At 40.1% G+C, this 16,450-nt stretch overlaps 1 protein-coding gene across 2 annotated transcripts; it reads right to left on the bottom strand.

Moving 5' to 3' along the window:
- Positions 1-431: 431 nt before the first annotated feature.
- pdcd1l2l.L (programmed cell death 1 ligand 2-like L homeolog) lies at positions 432-11,063 on the bottom strand. Of its 2 annotated transcripts, none has more exons than XM_018240216.2 (3): positions 10,875-11,063; positions 930-1,283; positions 432-656 (listed from the first exon to the last, which is right to left on the bottom strand). In XM_018240216.2, exons 1-3 carry the CDS (start codon positions 10,909-10,911, stop codon positions 547-549), a joined length of 501 nt encoding a protein of 166 aa, XP_018095705.1. In that variant the 5' UTR covers positions 10,912-11,063; the 3' UTR covers positions 432-546. The 2 variants fall into 2 exon arrangements, with proteins under 2 accessions (XP_018095705.1, XP_041432102.1); XM_041576168.1 differs by lacking the exon at positions 10,875-11,063 and adding an exon at positions 7,313-7,418.
- Positions 11,064-16,450: the final 5,387 nt, after the last annotated feature.

Here is a 16,450-nt window from a genome sequence, read left to right on the forward strand (position 1 = left end):
GCTCAACCCGCAGTCCCGGATTGTTACTGAAATGTCCCGACTTTCTCTTTGATCTCCTGCACTGAACAGCCAGAAAAAGATACAAAGTTTCTAACTTAATTGACTTTTTGGCAGAGAGCCCAGAATACGTGACAGCTCCACTTAGATACATTTGTAACAATTTAAGATAAGCAAAGAAGCAATTGTAACAATTTAAGATAAGCAGGTCCCTTAGGGGACATGTGACTTGCAACTTAAAGGGCAATTCACCTTCATTAGTAATAACACATAAAAAACACAGAAATGTGTTCAAACTTTCATTACCTGCCAAATTTTGAAAATTGAACGTGGTAATTAGGGGGTGTGGCCACACAATGGGTGAGGTCAAAAACATTTTGGCAAATCTTTTTGTCCCTCTTTCTAAAGTGTTGGGAGGTGTGTAAATATATTGGCAACAGGTACAAAGCTGAAATATTTTGGTGACAATGTGGATGTAGATTATTACATGGGAGATAAGCTGGAAGGGTTTGTATTGAGCACATCAGGGACTCCCCATTGGCAGGTTCTTCATGGCTTGTAGCCAAAGACCAGCAGGAGGGCCACACACCAGGGACCCACAGCTGCTCCATGTTTCATACTGGATCCATCATTCTTCTGCCCCATTGAGTCTGGGTCATCTGTACAGAGAGAATCAGTTGAATCAGAGCATTAAGGGTGGGTAAGGAAAGAGCCCATTTGTGCCAAAGGGAAAAAAAATACAAAAAATCACATTAGGGGAGATGGGGTGAAAGGCAGGAGTGAAAGATGAAAGTTGGGGCAGAACGAAGGGGAAGATGATGATAATAGAAACCAAGAAAAGAAGTTGATAACAACTGAGAAAGCCTGAGCTGTGAAAGAGACTGTTATAGAGATCTATGAAAAATGGAGTAAATCACAATGAGGGCACTTACCCAGGATTCTTAGCGTTACAATCAGTGACTCCCTCTTAGTGCCATACTGTATGGAGCAGGTATATATCCCAGCATCCTCTCTGCTGACATGGCTCAGTGACAGAGACGCGTCCCCTTTCTGTAGTTTCTCCTCACTGATTGGAGTACTGTTGGGATGAGTGTAGGTTTTGTTCACAAACAATATGGAGACTCCGTCCTTAGTCCAGTGGACAGTGAGGTTTCCCAGTTGTGCAGGAGGTTTAGTTGTGAAGTTGCACCATAAAGTGACATTAGAACCAACCTGGGCCTCTTCATGGTGAGACTTGTCCAAGTGCAGTTGGGTTGAGTCTGTAGGTGTCTGGTCTGCAGTCACAACTATAATAACACAAGGCACAGATTCAAGTAATTGAACCCCGGGTAATAGTGACCATAATATTATATAATTTAATATCTGGTACAAAAATAAATATCAACCATCAAGTTCAGAAAAGCTAATTTTAGTGCCTTTAGGGGCTGCCCTTCAGAACATGGATTGGGGCATTATTTGTTCAGCTAAAAACACAGAACAGAAATGGTTGTCATTAAAAATTATATTTAATTGTTACTGTTTTAAATGTATTCCCTGAAGCACTAAGAATCACCCTCTGTGATAGAAGTAAAGAAGATAATAGGAAAGAAGAGAAAGGCATTTAAAAACTACAAGTCTGTTGGGACAGAAGCTGCATTTAATGAATATAAACACTGTAATAAATGTTGTAAATCAGCAATCCGGAAGGCAAAGAAAGGAAATGAGGAGCGCATTGCGGCTGAGGCTAAGGCTAACCCCAACAAGTTTTTTAAATATATTAATAGTAAAAAGATGCAGGTTGAGAGTGTTGCTCCATTAAATAATGGTACCAGTATGGTTGTAACAGATACAGAAAAGGCAAATGTGTTAAATCAGTTCTTTTCTTCAGTGTATACAATAGAGGAGTCTGAGTTCCCATGCTCACTTAATAACTGCACTAATGGCTCAGCTCAAGCTAGTCAGTAGCTGACTCTGGGAATGATTCATAAAGCTTTAGAGGGCATGTAAAGGTAAAAAAATAAAATCCAAATTTTCCTTTCTTTAATGAAAAAGAAACCTATCTCCAATATACTTTAATTAAAAAAATGCTTACCGTTTTTATAATAAACCTGACTGTCTGCAGTGAAATTCTCCCTTCATTTAATATTGTGGATAGGAATTGTCAGACTGTCCCTAACTGCTCTGCAGGGAAACCATCATACTTATGAACAGCCGGGTGGAGGAAGCAGCTTTGTTTGTTTCCCTGTAGAGCAGTCGGCGACAGTGTAGAGATTTGTATTGGATTTTATTTTTGCCTTTACATCCCCTTTACTGTTTCCAACTCCAGCTGCAGGGACAAAGATCATGGAGCCAGATTTAAACAGATAAACTGGGATTCTATTTGGAGGATTATTTTGCTGCAGCCACTGGTTCTGCAGAGTTGGAAAAAGTTTATATTAAACAATAGAAAAACTATAAAATCCACATTAGATTACATGACAACACAGGACCCAGTGCAGTCTGTATATTCTGATTATTAATCAGTCTTGTTGTATCGGCTTCTGGCAGATATTATTTGACTTATTTGCTGTTTTGATCATTTATGTTTTGATCATTTATGGCGATCAATAAGCAGCCCAGACCACACTGAGCATGTGCACAGTCTTGGTCTTGCAAGGTCTTGTTATAAAGTTACAAGATGGTGACCCCCCGTGGCCAACTTTGAAAGCATAAATCATTTGTTTGATTAGGCCTGTGGTGTAGTGAGTTCATGTTTATGTTTAGTATACAAAATACAGCATTTCTAGCCTTATTCTATTTTACATTATACTTCCCCCAAAATCTCCTAACCCTAAAAATTAATGTAAACAAGGTGTCAGGGCCAGATGGCATACACCCCCGGGTTCTAAGAGAGCTTAGATCAGTTTTAGATTTTTTGAGATTCACTTTCATCTGGTATGGTACCAATGGATTGGAGAAAAGATGATGTTATTCCAATATTTAAAAAGGGATTATGATCTCAGCCTGGCAATTATAGGCCAGTAAGTCTGACATCTGTGGTGGGCAAATTATTTGAAGGCTAATTTTAAGGGATCATATTCAAAATGTTGTCCTAGTGAATGAGCAGCAATCAGCATGGCTTTATGAAGGATAGGTCATGTCAGACTAATTTGATTGCTGTTTATGATGAGGTAAGTAAGATGCTGGACAGTGGGGGGGCAGTAGATCTATTTGGATTTTGCCAAAGCGTTTGATACTGTGCCCCACAAACGACTGCTTTCTAAACTAAGGTCTGTTGGGCTTAATGAAGTCGTTTGCACGTGGATAGGAAACTGGCTACAGGATCGGGTACAGAGGGTGGTTGTTAATGGGACATTCTCTACTTGGAGTAAGGTTCTTAGTGGGGTCCCTCAGGGCTCAGTATTGGGGCCACTTTTATTTAACTTGTTCATTAATGACTTAGGGGAGGGTGTTGTAAGTAATGTATCAGTGTTTGCAGATGACACAAAACTATCAGCCCAATTAATTCCATCCAGGATGTGGCACTTGCAACAGGATCTTGACTAACTGGCAATCTGGGCAGCTAAGTGGCAAATGAGATTCAATGTTGATAAATGTAAAGTCCTGCACCTGGGATGTAACAATATCCACTTATACCCTTAATGGGACTGCACTAGGCAAATCCATAATGGAGACGGAGCTTGGAGTCCTTGTAGATAATAAACTTGTCTGTAGCAAGCAATGCCAGTCAGCAGCATCAAGGGCAAATAAGGTCTTGACTTGTATTAAATGGGGCAGAGAGTCACGGGAGGAGGGGGTCCCACTGTATAGAGCACTGGTAAGGCCCCATCTAGAATATGCCCTACAGTTTTGGTTTAATTGTACAGTTTGCAGATACTTTCATGACTTTGTCTTTCAAATGACATTAAAATGGCGTAAAAATGACATTTTAATAACATTTTCTACCATTTTAAAAATGGAGTAAACTCAGTATAATATACATGTATCAGATCAATCATTTCACACCTCTTGTAGGTGCCCCATTGGGGAAGTATTATGATATTAATAGAGATAAGCATCTTATAGTCAGGACACAAGTTTCTGTCTAACCCCATAGCAGACCTCCCAACTGTCTCGTTTTCAGCGGGACAGTCCCATTTTTGACAGCTCACCCTGCAGTCCCGCGTTGGTACTGAAAAGTCCAGATTTTCTTTGCACTGAACAGCCAGAAAAAGAAACAAAGTTTCTAACTTAATTGGATTTGGCACAGAGCCCAGAACAGCCACCAAGTTCAACTAAGATCCTTTGTAACAATTTCGAGATAAGCAAATAAGTAATTGTAACAATTTAGATAAGGAGGTCCCTTAGGAAAAGTTAGACTCAAAGCTTAAAGGGCAATTCACCTTCATTAGCAAAACTGTAATAACTGGAAAAAAAACCCACAGAAATATATTCAAACTTTCATAACCTGCCAAATTTTGTAAAATGAACATGGTAATTAGGGGGTGTGGTCACAAAGATTGGCGCTACACCCGTCAACTTTTTTTAGCCCTCTTTTTATTTCCAAAATATTGTTAGGTGTAAAAGCCTCATTAACAAAACAAGTAAAACACTGATTAAACAAAAATACGTGTATTTTATACAATTTTATATATAAACAGTTTTTTACTCTTGTGTTATTTTACTAGTTTTAGCTTAATGAATGAGCCAATATTAGCAATTTGAGTGGATATATTATCTAAAGGGAAAGTAAAGCCCCCCAGTCATTTAAGCAGCAATTAGACACTTGGCCTAAGATAATAAAACATTTCTGATACACAGTAACACAGTAACATAGTAACATAGTAACATAGTAACATAGTAACATAGTAACATAGTAACACAGTAACACAGTAACATAGTAACATAGTAACATAGTAACATAGTAACATAGTAACATAGTAACATAGTAACATAGTAACATAGTAACATAGTAACATAGTAACATAGTAACATAGTAACATAGTAACATAGTAACACAGTAACATAGTAACATAGTAACACAGTAACATAGTAACACAGTAACATAGTAACACAGTAACATAGTAACACAGTAACATAGTAACATAGTAACATAGTAACACAGTAACATAGTAACATAGTGAATAAGGTTGAAAAAAGACACACATCCATTAAGTTTAACCTTTGAACTCTGTTTTAACCTTCCTAACTGTCAGTTGATCCACAGGAAGGTAAAACCACTAATACAAATCCCTACATTATGCAAAATAGCATTTCTTGTACTTAGAGCCTCACATCTTGTATTTAGAAGTGGAATTACACAAACATTTAGGCAGATTTAGAAAGCCCAGGTTATCCTTAAAAAATGATGTATAATTTTCCCAGGTAAATAAACCCCTCCCCCCAGAAATGCCAATTTTATATCTGACGGACAGGTGCATTAAGAGATAAAGCAAATTCAGAAAAAGTGTCAACTAGTGACTCCAGTGTATATATAAGCTGTGACCCATGAAAGAGCAGTCCCAACCCAGACAACTGATCCAATGATCCAGTACAATCTCATGATCAATGATACAGTACAATCTTATGATCCAATCATCCAGTACAATCTCATGATCCAGTACAATCTCATGATCCAATGATACAGTACAATCTCATGATCAATGATACAGTACAATCTTATGATCCAATCATCCAGTACAATCTCATGATCCAATGATCCAGTACAATCTCATGATCAATAATCCAGTACAATCTCATGATCAATGATTCAGTACAATCTCATGATCCAATGATCCAGTACAATCTCATGATCCAATGATCCAGTACAATCTCATGATCAATAATCCAGTACAATCTCATGATCAATGATTCAGTACAATCTCATGATCCAATGATCCAGTACAATCTCATGATCAATCATCCAGTACAATCTCATGATCCAGTACAATCTCATGATCTAATAATCCAGTACAATCTCATGATCAATGATTCAGTACAATCTCATGATCCAATGATCCAGTACAATCTCATGATCAATAATCCAGTACAATCTCATGATCAATGATTCAGTACAATCTCATGATCAATAATCCAGTACAATCTCATGATCAATGATTCAGTACAATCTCATGATCCAATGATCCAGTACAATCTCATGATCCAATGATCCAGTACAATCTCATGATCAATAATCCAGTACAATCTCATGATCAATGATTCAGTACAATCTCATGATCCAATGATCCAGTACAATCTCATGATCAATCATCCAGTACAATCTCATGATCAATGATCCAGTACAATCTCATGATTCAATTATCCAGTACAATCTCATGACCTAATAATCCAGTACAATCTCATGATCCAGTACAATCTCATGATCCAATGATCCAGTACAATCTCATGACCTAATAATCCAGTACAATCTCTTGATCCAATGATCCAGTACAATCTCATAATCCAATGATCCAGTACAATCTCATGATCTAATAATCCAGTGCAATCTCATGATCCAATGATCCAGTACAATCTCATGATCCAGTACAATCTCATGATCCAATGATCCAGTACAATATCATGATCCAGTACAATCTCATGATCCAATGACCCAGTAAAATATAATGATCCAAAGATCCAGTACAATCTCCTGATGTAATGATCCAGTACAATGTCATGATCCAATGATCCAGTACAATGTCATGATCCAATCATCCAGTACCATTTCATGATCCAATGAACCAGTACAATCTAATGATCCAATGAACCAGTACAATCTCATGATCCAGTACAATCTCATGATCTAATAATCCAGTACAATATCATGATCCAGTACAATCTCATGATCCAATGATCCAGTACAATCTCATGATCCAGTACAATCTCATGATCTAATAATCCAGTACAATCTCATGATCCAGTACAATCTCATGATCCAATGATCCAGTACAATCTCATGATCAAATAATCCAGTACAATCTCATGATCCAGTACAATATCATGATCCAATGATTCAGTACAATCTCATGATCCAGTACAATCTCATGATCTAATAATCCAGTACAATCTCATGATCCAGTACAATCTCATGATCCAATGATTCAGTACAATCTCATGATCCAGTACAATCTCATGATCTAATAATCCAGTACAATCTCATGATCTAATGATCCAGTACAATCTCATGATCCAGTACAATCTCATGATCTAATGAACCAGTACAATCTGATGATTGACACAAAGTTGTTACATTATGAAGGAGTCCAGTTAGGGGACAGGTGTTCCAGTAAATATGGACTATCACTTTGGGGTATTTCAGCCATTATTTTATATAGAGACACGGGGTAGAGGAACTTACCCACAAACACCACTAAGATGAGGGGGAAGCTCAGCAAGTGCCGCATGTTCAGCCTGGGATGTTTGTGTCTCACTCCCTGGTACTTGGGATTCATGTGAGTCGCCCAATGTAACTGCCACTTATTTATCAGATAAAACACATGTGAGGGGGGTCCGTCATTATTTGGGGGGGGGTATCACATGAGGGAAGATTAGATGCAGAAATATTTGATTCCAGGAGAGCAAAACAACTGGCTCATGTATAAACAATATTTTAGTCTATACCCTGAGTATGGGGGACACTCACCAGTAATAAAGAGACACTGGGAAAGGTGCAGAGAAAGGCAACCAAATGAGTTAAGGGAATAGATGATATTGCTGGACACAACATTGTTATTGAACAAATTATATTGAGGTTTCCTTTCTGGGACACACTCTCAATACTGTATGTAATGGAAGATTGGGGCCCTTCCCAGCATGCTCTGGGGCAGTGTAGAGAGTGAGCGAAAACACCAGCAGATGTGAGAGGGAGATAAAGGGGAGAACAGACATGAGATATTTTGTTCTTGTAGTTTAACCCCTTAATGATCTGACTCCTCTGTCATGCAGAGCATTGCTCCATGTGTATATACAGTATATATGTACTAGTGCAACTTCCACTCCCTCTCATGTCCCTCTTCTCTCTATAGGTACATCCCTCGGTCTTGTCATATGTAATAGACCAGAATTGTATTCCCCTCCTGAATACTCTGCTCTACTCACACTTACACACACACTCATACTTACACACACACACTTACACACACACATACTCACACTTACACACACACATACTCACACTTACACATACACACTTACACTCACACTTACACACACACACACATACTCACACTTACACACACACACACACTCACACTTACACACACACACTCACACTTACACACACACACACACTCACACTTACACACACACACACACACTCACACTTACACACACACACACACTCACACTTACACACACACACACACTCACACTTACACACACACACTCACACTTACACACTTACACTCACACACTTACACACACACATACTCACACTTACACACACACACTTACACACACACACACTCACACTTACACACACACACTTACACTCACACACACACACTTACACTCACACACTTACACACACACATACTCACACTTACACACACACACTTACACACACTCACACTTACACACACACACTTACACTCACACACACACTCTCACACTTACACACACACACTTACACTCACACACTTACACACACACATACTCACACTTACACACACACACTTACACTCACACACTTACACACACACATACTCACACTTACACACACACACTTACACACACACACACTTACACACACACACTTACACTCACACACACACTCACACTTACACACACACACTTACACTCACACACTTACACACACACATACTCACACTTACACACACACACTTACACACACTCACACTTACACACACACACTTACACTCACACACACACACTCACACTTACACACACACACTTACACTCACACACTTACACACACACATACTCACACTTACACACACACACTTACACACACACCCTCACACTTACACACACACACTTACACTCACACACACACACTCACACTTACACACACACACTTACACTCACACACTTACACACACACATACTCACACACACTCACACTTACACACACACACTTACACACACACTCACACTTACACACACACACTCACACTTACACACACACACTTACACACACACACTCACACTTACACACACACATACTCACACTTACACACACACACTTACACACACACACTCACACTTACACACACAAACTTACACACACACTCACACTTACACACACACTCACACTTACACACACACACTTACACACACACACACACACACTCACACTTACACACACACACACACTTACACTCACACACTTACACACACACACACACTCACACTTACACACACACACACACACACACACACTCACACTTACACACACACATACTCACACTTACACATACATACTTACACACACACTAACACACACACACACTTACACTCACACACTTACACACACACACACACTCACACTTACACACACACATACTCACACTTACACATACATACTTACACTCACACTTACACACACACACATACTCACACTTACACACTTACACACACACTAACACACACATACACACACACTTACACACACACACATACTCACACTTACACACACACACTTACACACACACTCACACTTACACACACACACACACACACATACTCACACTTACACACACACACATACTCACACTTACACACACACTAACACTCACACACACACACACACACCACACACAAGCTCTTAAAGAAACACTCACTCACTTTGCTTATTAGAAGGTGTTTAATAGGAGCACAGAGGTGGGACATATTTAAATCAGACAATTACAAACCCTCCTGTTTCTGTTAAAGGAAAATGCACAATGGCAGCCACTGGGGCAGTTGGGGGGTCACACAGAACCGAGAAATTGAGTGGGTGCAAGTGGAAGATGGGTGAGGGGTGTTTTGAGCATGGCAGGCAGGTTCAGACTGACACATTTGGCATTCAGAGGCCCAAAGAGCCCCCCAATAGATAGTGAGGGTCTATAACATCTTACAGCAGCCCCAGAATATACCAATTGCCAGTCCATGATGGAGTCAGAGGAAACAATACCTATACCATGAGCCTAAGACTTTATACTAAATTAATTGGCACCAGACACAAAGTTGGAATTGTGCAAAATCGCAATATTAAGGATAATAATAAGAATAATAAGGACACATTATTAGACATTAAGCTGGAAGGTCTCTGGGGATTCCCCATTGGCAGGTACTTTATGGTTTGTAGCCAAAGACCAGCAGGAGGGCCACACACCAGGGACCCACAGCTGCTCCATGTCTCATACTGGATCCATCATTCTTCTGCCCCATTGTATATTACACACACACACACTGATACAATCATTAACACTGGCAGAAATACACCAAACCTGTAGATGTAGGGACCATTTACTACACGGGCAGGACTATTTGGGAAGAAATAATGACCCGGACCACTGGCACCTCTGCTATTTGAGGTGGGACTTGCTGGCCAGTAACAACCTGAGATGGGTGCGTAGGATCATTTATCATTTCAACACAATGGGTCTGATTTTCTAATCCTGGACACATGGACCCATAGCAGAGAAAGTGTCTTTATTCTAAGTGCAGTGGACTCATTGCTGAGCCTCATCCAGACCAATTAAAAGCTGGAAAAGTGAATATATTACAATTGTCTTTCGTTGTCAGTTAATGTTCCCCTATGATGTGACCTGAACATCATCTTGTGCCGGTTCCTTGGACATTTCCATGGGTGACTGTATATCCCTCTCTCCTACCAGCAACTCTCTGTAATATTATATTGTATGTTCCTTTCTATGTAGTCACTGTTCTATATAGAGACATGGGGTATAGACACTTACCCCCGATCGCCAGTAAGATGAGGGTGAAAGTCCACATGTTCAGCCTGGAATGTGTCTGACTCTCTGGTGCATATGGTGGTTGGGAGGCTCTTCCCTTAATAAGGTGGTTAATTATTTATCATATCAAACACATGTAGGGGGCTTGGCTGTTCCAAGATTAAAGGAAGAAGCATTGGCGCCCAGTCTAACAGTCAAGCTTGTGTGGCTCCTGATAATGGAAACAGTCTCAACCCACAGTCTCGCCCTCCTTGTTGGAAATCTACGCTCTATTCCTACTCACTAATGCCCATGTTTATTGATGAGCAACACGTTTCTCCATGAAAATGACACAATGGGGTATGAGGGGCTCATAAGAAGAAGTCTGTGGCTGACATTATGTAAGGACTTGCCAGTTGGAGTCTTCAGTTGAGGGTTAGACTGAGATATTAATAAAGAAGTAATTAAGTGGGTTTATTCACGGTACGTCCCGTGACAGTATCTACCTATGGTACAATGATCCAGTGGGCTGGAAAACCAATGTCATTTATTATTACAATAGATCTGTGCTTGGCACTGCCCCCCAGCCTTGTGTCAAGTCTATATACATAATCACTGGGCAATATGAAAAATGAAAAATACAAAAAGACAAGTAGCATTTAGAGCCCCACTAAAGGGGAGTTCTGGGTAGGGGTTGGGCTTTTAGCACCACTGTTAAATTTGATTGGTTTCCGTTAAAGGATGATCTACAGATCCACTAGATTACTTAATCTGATATCTACTTGCTAACGTTAAAATCGATTTAAACTAGGGATGCACCGAATCCACTATTTTGGATTCGGCCGAACCCCCGAATCCTTTGTGAAAGATTCGGCCGAATACCGAACCGAATCCGAACATATGCATATGCAAATTAGGGCGAGGAAGGGGAAAGCATTTTCTAACAAAAAGTCACACAATTTCCCTCCCCGCCCCTAATTTGCATATGCAAATTAGGATTCGGTTCAGCCGGGCAGAAGGATTGGGCCGATTCCGAATCCTGCTGAAAAAGGCCAAATCCTGGCTGAATCCCGAACCGAATTCTGGATATGGTGCATCCCTAATTTAAACATGAGCAGCCACTTACATCTTGCACCTGCCTGTGGCCTCCAATGAGGAAGGAGTGAGTAGTAACTACAGAGATATAGCTGGGTGCCCAACATACACACCTTAGAGACATAGTAGGGCAGGTCAGATACTCTAACCCCAGTGACTGTAGCCAGACAGTGGAGTGGTGGATAAATATTTAGTTATTGAGCCTTCGTGGAGGTCACAGTTGTCACAGTATAATATCTGAGACTATGGGTGGATCAATGTTACTCATACACCATATTATGGTCCAAAAAACACCAGTCAAACTTTTCGATGAGTTACTGGACCTTGTTCTGGGCAGAAAGGAGAGAAAGTTCTACAGACAAAGGCAGGGGCAGTGATGGGCAGCTATTTACCCCCTATTTATGGAAATCTTTACATGACACATAATTACATCTAATAATGCCAACAGCTTCCCTCCAATAGATTGTAACCTTATTTTCATATTTAGTCTTATAACTCACAGTTTATCTGTTTTTACTAGGGTGCACCGAATCCACTTTTTTGGATTCGGCCCAACCCCCGAAGATTCTGTTGAATACCAAATCCTAATTTGCATATGCAAATTAGGGGTGGGAAGGGGAAAACATTTTTTACTTCCTTGTTTTGTGACAAAAAGTCACGTGATTTCCCTCCCCGCCCCTACTATGCATATGCAAATTAGGATTCGGATTTGGTTCGGCTGGGCATAAGGACTTGGCCAAATCCTGCTGAAAAAGGCCGAATCCCGAACCGAATCCTGGATTTGGTGCATCCCTAGTTTTTACAATAAACAGTCATTATGGTGGCAAGAAAAAAGCAGCAGAAACCAATTACATTATAAAAGGAGAATTTTAAAAAGCAGGTGCAGCATAGCATGTGACAAAGTCAAGGCAGAGCATAGTGATTCGTTGAGGGAAAAAGGGGAGATATGTTTACATAGTAACATAGTAAGTGAGGTTGAAAAAAGACACACGTCCATCAAGTTCAACCTTAAGTCTATATATAACCTGTGTATCTGCCAGTTGATCCAGAGGAAGGCAAAAAACCCATCTGAAGTCTCTCCAATTTGCCTCAGAGGGGGAAAAATTCCTTCCCGACTCCAAAATGGCAATGGGACCAGTCCCTGGATCAACTGGTACTATGAGCTCTCTCCCATATATATGGATACACAATAGTTGAATTATTACCTCAATTGGCCTCATGTCATGTGCTGATTTGGATTTATCCCTGATGCAGGCAGATCCCATCTAGACCACACACTTTCAGTTTGGGGCAACGGTTTTCCCAGTTATCATGTGTCCCATCTCTCTCATATTTTGGGAATAACTTCAGACCAGGAGGGTGATTAGGGATCTTTCCAGTGTTGGGAGATTGACGCTGTAAGAATTAGTAATATGAATGTCAGCTCAGAGCCAGTATTTCAGCACAATGGTTTCCCCACCAAATTATGGAGGAAAGGACAACACTTCAACTTGTTTCCAAAAGACTTTCATTGTAGGATATTCCCATATAATATGCTACAAATTACCCACAGTTCCACCACAGGGAAGGAGTTCAGATTTTAATCCGTTTCTCAGTGTGGTACCAATATAACACAATATACTGTAACCTAATCCACCAGTCAACTTCTTACATGGGTTTCTGGACCTTGGACTGGGCAGAAACGAGATTTAGTTTGAGGCAGAGAGGGGCCGCAGTGTTTCCCCCAACAACACCAGCCGTTACATGGCACATTGTGTAAGAAAGTTCCTCTATAACAGTCTGTACCTTTCATTAAATACATTGTTAGACTAGGGACTAGGGACTAGTCATAGGCGATGGATGGAGGGGAGACTGGCAGGGAGGATCTCAGGGAGGGAGCAGGTTATTTTAAAGTAAACCCTGCCTAACTGCCAGTTGATCCAGAGGAAGACAACCCCCATCTGAAGTCTCTCCAATTTGCCTCAGAGGGGGAAAAATTCCTTCCTGACTCCAAAATGGGACCAGTCCCTGGATCAACTTGTACTATGAGCTATCTCCCATATCCCTGTATTCCCTTACTTGCTAAACACCATGCAACACATATAAATCAATGGAGGGCACTCCAAACAAAAGGAAACTACTTTTAAAGAAATTTGAGGTGCAATCAACCCTGGGATACCCCCACAGTTACTTACCCAAAGCCAAATACAAAATAGATAGGGTATGAACACACTCAAAGAAAAAATCTTAGACAAACAAAGGTGGTATTAGAAAAATCCTCTTTGATATAAGATGACAAACAAGTTTAGGCTGGTATATTGTACAGAGCAGTTTATACATAGGAATATCAACACAAATATATAGCACTTAGTTACAAGAACGAGACAAAAACAGAGACAAACCACAGGGAGCAGATACTCTTGCCAAGGATTGGAAGACCCCAACGTTTCAGCACTAAAGCCTTTGTCAAGGGGAATTCTGATGTGTCACCAAGGTATATAAAATATAAATACCCCATGCAATTAGATGCGAAAATCTCTGTGTCCGCGCGCTTCCCGCATTCGTGACGTCACGTGCGCCAACGCAATTTCCCGGGTATTCAACTCAGCGTCATGACGCGGCTCCCTATTTGCACAAACTCCCTAGCGTTGGTGTAAGCGTTCGTTGTATCCTAGCAACCGGCAACCGCGTCTTATATGGAATTGGGAGGATTCAGTCAACAGACCTCAGCGAGAATAGAGAATGCTAGTGTACCCCGTATCCCTATATGGAGATTAGATCTCATATGTCTATATGTTACAAATCATCAGGGGGTTTTATATTAAATAATGAAATATATACAATCATACAGTACATAGGATTAGGCACATACATTTAGGGACAGATTTACTAAGCTCGAGTGAATAGTTTGAATCCAAAAATATTCAAACTTCAAAGTATTTTTTTGGGTACTTCGACCATCGAATTGGTCAAATTCGATCGAATAGAACGTTTCGAAAGTAAAAATCGTGCGACCATTCGATAATCGAAGTACTGTCTCTTTAAAAAGTCCTTCGACTCAATACTTGGCCAAATAAAAGCTACCGAATTGAATGTTAGCCTATGGGGACACTTTTTATGATCGCAGAAAAATCATTTGATCGATCGCTTAAAATCGTTCGATCGAACATTTTGCTCTAAAATCCTTCGAATTTGATATTCGAATTCGAAGGATTTTACTTCAAGGGTCGAATTTGAGAGTTTTTTAACCCTCGAATTTCTACTCTTGATAAATCTGCCCCCTACAGTCTAGAACCCTGTGTTCTGGCAAATACTGCGTCTTTATCACAGGATTACCATTAAATTATCTAGAACACGTTCATCATGGTGGTGCCGGGACTAAAACAAGAATGGCCATATCCATTACTCTTCTTCCTCATCATCATAAAAATTCATTTAAAGTGTCAGTGCAAAGTTAAAAGTCCACAATAGGTGTTTTATGAGACCAACATGAGGGTCCTATGTAACCCGTAAAAACAACTTATAGAATTCAAATCCATTGTTTCAAATTTATTGTTTAAAAACAGAATAATAGAAAACTCAAGATCAACACAAGTTGAAGTCAACACATTACAGATCAGTGAGAAGAAGAGCGACAGCTCCCTATACTAGTTCAGGCCGTTAGGGGAAAGGATATTCAGTCTGTAGATCCATCTCAGCTCCTGCTGCTCTTCTCACCCATTCTATGCCCATGACCCGTAAGTGGCTCACCTGGTTCCTGCATTAAGTATGTGGCTATAGGGGATCTTATGTCACTTCTATGTTCTCCAATCCAAACACTCAGGGGCACATTTACAAAGCTCGAGTGAAGGATTAGAATAAAAAAAACTTAGAATTTCGAAGTGTTTTTTTGGCTACTTCGACCATCGAATGGGCTAGTTCGACCTTCGACTACGACTTAGACCATGAATCGAACGTTTCGAACTAAAAATCGTTCGACTATTCGATCGTTCGATAATCGAAGTACTGTCTCTTTAAGAAAAACTTCGACCCCCTACTTCGGCAGCTAAAAGCTACCGAACTCAATGTTAGCCTATGGGGAAGGTCCCCATAGGCTTGCCTATGTTTTTTTGATCGAAGGATATTCGTTCGATCGTTGTATTAAAATCCTTCGAATCGTTCGTTTCGAAGGATTTAATCGTTCGATCGAACGAATAATCCTTCGATCGTTTGATCGAAGTATTAGCGCTAAATCGTTCGACTTCGATATTCGAAGTCGAACGATTTTAGTTCCTGGTCGAATATCGAGGGTTAATTAACCCTCGATATTCGACCATTATTAAATGTGCCGCTCAGTGCCCTTGTTGTTTCTCCTACATAAGAGCTTCCCATACGGGCATTTCACTATATAGATAACAAAATCACATAATCAGATTGACAGTTAGGGGCAGATTTATCAAGGGTCGAAGTGAATTCGAGGGAATTTTCGAAGTAAAAAAATTCAAAATTCAAAGTCATTTTTTGGATACTTCCACCATTGAATAGGA

Source organism: Xenopus laevis, chromosome 9_10L, assembly GCF_017654675.1.
Source record: "Xenopus laevis strain J_2021 chromosome 9_10L, Xenopus_laevis_v10.1, whole genome shotgun sequence".
NCBI lineage: Eukaryota > Metazoa > Chordata > Amphibia > Anura > Pipidae > Xenopus > Xenopus laevis.